A 2996-nucleotide genomic window follows, 5' to 3' on the forward strand; every position below is an offset into this window, starting at 1 on the left:
TATATAGATATATATATATATATATATATATATATATATATATATATAGTAAAATAGTTTGAGACATTGCACTATTTTGTGTAATTTGCTCAAAATAATACTAATACATCATCTGATACACCAGACCTATTGTACCGAAGCCAAAGTCAGAATCAGGTCATGTGATATATCTGCCTTTATAAAACGTGTAAGTTATACCTGCAGCCTTGAGCGATTATGAACCAGTTTTAACAGTTGGGTGACTTTAATGACCACTGAAACCGGTTCTGCTGGTCTGGAGTTGAAGGAAGCATTTAGGACAAAACCACACTATATAATGCATTTTTAAGGCATTTTATTTTATTATACACTCGCTGTCTTTGTTTCGAAATAAAACTACTAAATAAAAATGTTAAACACCATTTTATTTGATTTAATGATGTCATTGACAGACCTGGTTATAATATGTTTTTATGTTTTTAGTTTTCATTTGACATTCCATTTTAAGTCTATCATTTTTAGTCATTTTATTCCAGATGTTTAATTTTTTTTTTTTAAGTTTTTCTTTTCATTTGCCACTGCAATAGAAGTACATGAACTAACTTAAAAAATAAAGTACATTTGCATTTCCTGTAGGGTAAGTTTTAAGAAAAAAGTTTGAGGTAAGTATCATTTTCAGTCATTTTACTCCAGAAATTCGTTGTTTCAGTTTTATTTGATTTGCTATTTTCAGTTACTAAAATGTTTTAAAGGGGTCATATGATGTTGCTAAAAGAACATTATTTTGTGTATTTGGCGTGCTTGGTTGTATGATGCCTTGCTTTAGTTTAGTCTATAAATTCAGCTTTTATTGTCCATCAGTTTTAGGATTGTGAATGTACTGAAAATAAGCACTCAATAATATGCAACAGTTTTATTAAATGTATATATCTTTAAATAAATATCTCTGTTTAGTTCCAGTTTACACTAAATCACACAGAACCAAATACAAATCATATAAAAACAGTGTTTACATGTGAAAGCAGCATGCACTACTGCAACCATAAAAACATTCAAAACTAAGGCTTTCATTCATGCTTATGGAGTGTCAGATATTCGGTCATATATTGTATTTTATTCTTTATTACAAAGTGGAAAAAGTGGCTTTAAAAAAGTTCAGCAGTTTTGGAAGAACAGAACTTTAGTTATTAATCTGCACCAAAAGCAGTCAATTGTATGTGCGATATAGCTTCACTGTGCACATCTCATATTAAAATCAGAAACTCAGTATATTAATATGTAAAGATAATAATGGCTAATAATAAATGATTTGGCTCACAGACATCTTCATCCAAGTTTCTTGAATAAACTCATAAAAATGCACTGGCACATTTTCAATAAAACAGTTCCAGGGTTCGGATGTGGTCCTTAATCTTTGGTGGTTTTGATTAACGAGTTACATTAACTGGTTTCTGTTGAAAAATCGAATCTCAGGCATTCTCAATAACATGTATCTGTGTTTAAAAGGGTCTGTACATGGATTCACTTCGATTGAATGTGACGGTGCTTGAGAGTATGAAGTCAGAAACCCTCGTCATCTTCATCAGCCCGTCTTGGCCGGTTTGTTCTTCTTGTTGAGGATCTTCATCAGGTTCTTGGACATGAAGTAGGGTTTCTGTGGACTGCCATCATTACGCTCCAGATCCTCCACTGCATGATGTAACGCACGGTGAGACACATAAAACACCTCAAACATTATATATGTTATATAGCATTATATCCGTGGTGTGTGATACTCACAGAAACACAGGAAGAGTGTGTCCACACCCATGTTATACACACTGAAGAAGCCGTGAGCGATCAGATACGCGCCGAACACCACCGTCTGTCACACACACACACACTTTACAAAACTAAACATGTTTATTTGCCACTACCTGATTCAACTTTACATCTCATTTCTTGCATGAAACCAAAATCTAAGCAACTGTATAGCTAATTACGGAATGAAAGTATATTAACTCATTTAAACAACAAAATACTGGGAACAGAACTGAAAGGAGTTTTAAGGGAAAATGTTATTGTATATTTAGATTTTGACTGAACTTGAAAACACCCATTTCACCTCCAAATCAAAAATAATACAATAGAAATATATATATATTTCCATAAAAAATGGCATGAAAAATATTTACTGTAATACAAATTTAAAAATAGAATTACTTTTATGCAAAATATATTTTTATTTTATTAAGTCTATTTTGCATCCAGATGTTTTACTTTTAAGAACTTTTAAGGAAAGAGTTTGAGGCATATTTAGATTTTGATTGAACCATGAAAATCGCCATTTCACCTCAAAATTAAATAAGTAATTTTTAAAAATTAATAAAAAAAATATATATTATGAATATTTTTCATTTGCATTAAATATTTACTGTAATGCAAATATATAAGTAAAATAATTTTGATGCAACATTTATTTTTATTTTATTAAGTCTATATCAGATCATCCAGATGTTTTATTTTTTTAAGATCTTTTAAGAAAAGACTGAGGCGTGTTTAGATTTTGATTGAACCATGAAAACCTCAATTTCACCTCAAAATTAAATAAATTAATTAATTTAATTAAAATATTTGGCATTTAAATTTGCATTAAACATATTTACTGTAATGCAAATATATGAATAAAATAATAAAATATATATTTAGCATAAAAATTACTTATATTTTGCATCCAGATGGTTTACTTTTAAGGAAAGAGATTAAGGTATACAAATGAAATTATAATATAAAAACATATTTTGCATTCAATTTTGCATTAAAACATATTTACTGTAATGCAAAGTGTTTTAAATGAAATGCATTACATCAAATACCACCATGCAGAAAACAATTTTTGTTGATATTTTGAAGAAAAAAAAACAACAGAGGTAACTATCATAATGTTACAATGCAAAAAAAAACATATATATACAGTGGGTACGGAAAGTATTCAGACCCCCTTCAATTTTTCACTCTTTGTTATATTGCAGCCATTT

General features: G+C 29.3%; 1 protein-coding gene across 1 annotated transcript in view; it reads right to left on the reverse strand.

Moving 5' to 3' along the window:
• Nucleotides 1-903: 903 nt before the first annotated feature.
• The window catches only part of slc44a4 (solute carrier family 44 member 4), a 34071-nt gene continuing 31978 nt past the window's right edge, over nt 904-2996 (reverse strand). The window contains exons 21-22 of the mRNA XM_016494436.1: nt 1759-1843; nt 904-1668 (exon numbers count right to left, since the gene is read on the reverse strand). Of these exons, the coding sequence (XP_016349922.1) occupies nt 1562-1668; nt 1759-1843 (192 nt within the window). The 3' untranslated portion in view covers nt 904-1561. The remainder of the gene's footprint in view (nt 1669-1758; nt 1844-2996) is intronic.

The sequence above is a fragment of the Sinocyclocheilus anshuiensis genome, unplaced genomic scaffold (genome assembly GCF_001515605.1).
Source record: "Sinocyclocheilus anshuiensis isolate Anshui unplaced genomic scaffold, SAMN03320099.WGS_v1.1 scaffold1497, whole genome shotgun sequence".
Lineage (NCBI taxonomy): Eukaryota > Metazoa > Chordata > Actinopteri > Cypriniformes > Cyprinidae > Sinocyclocheilus > Sinocyclocheilus anshuiensis.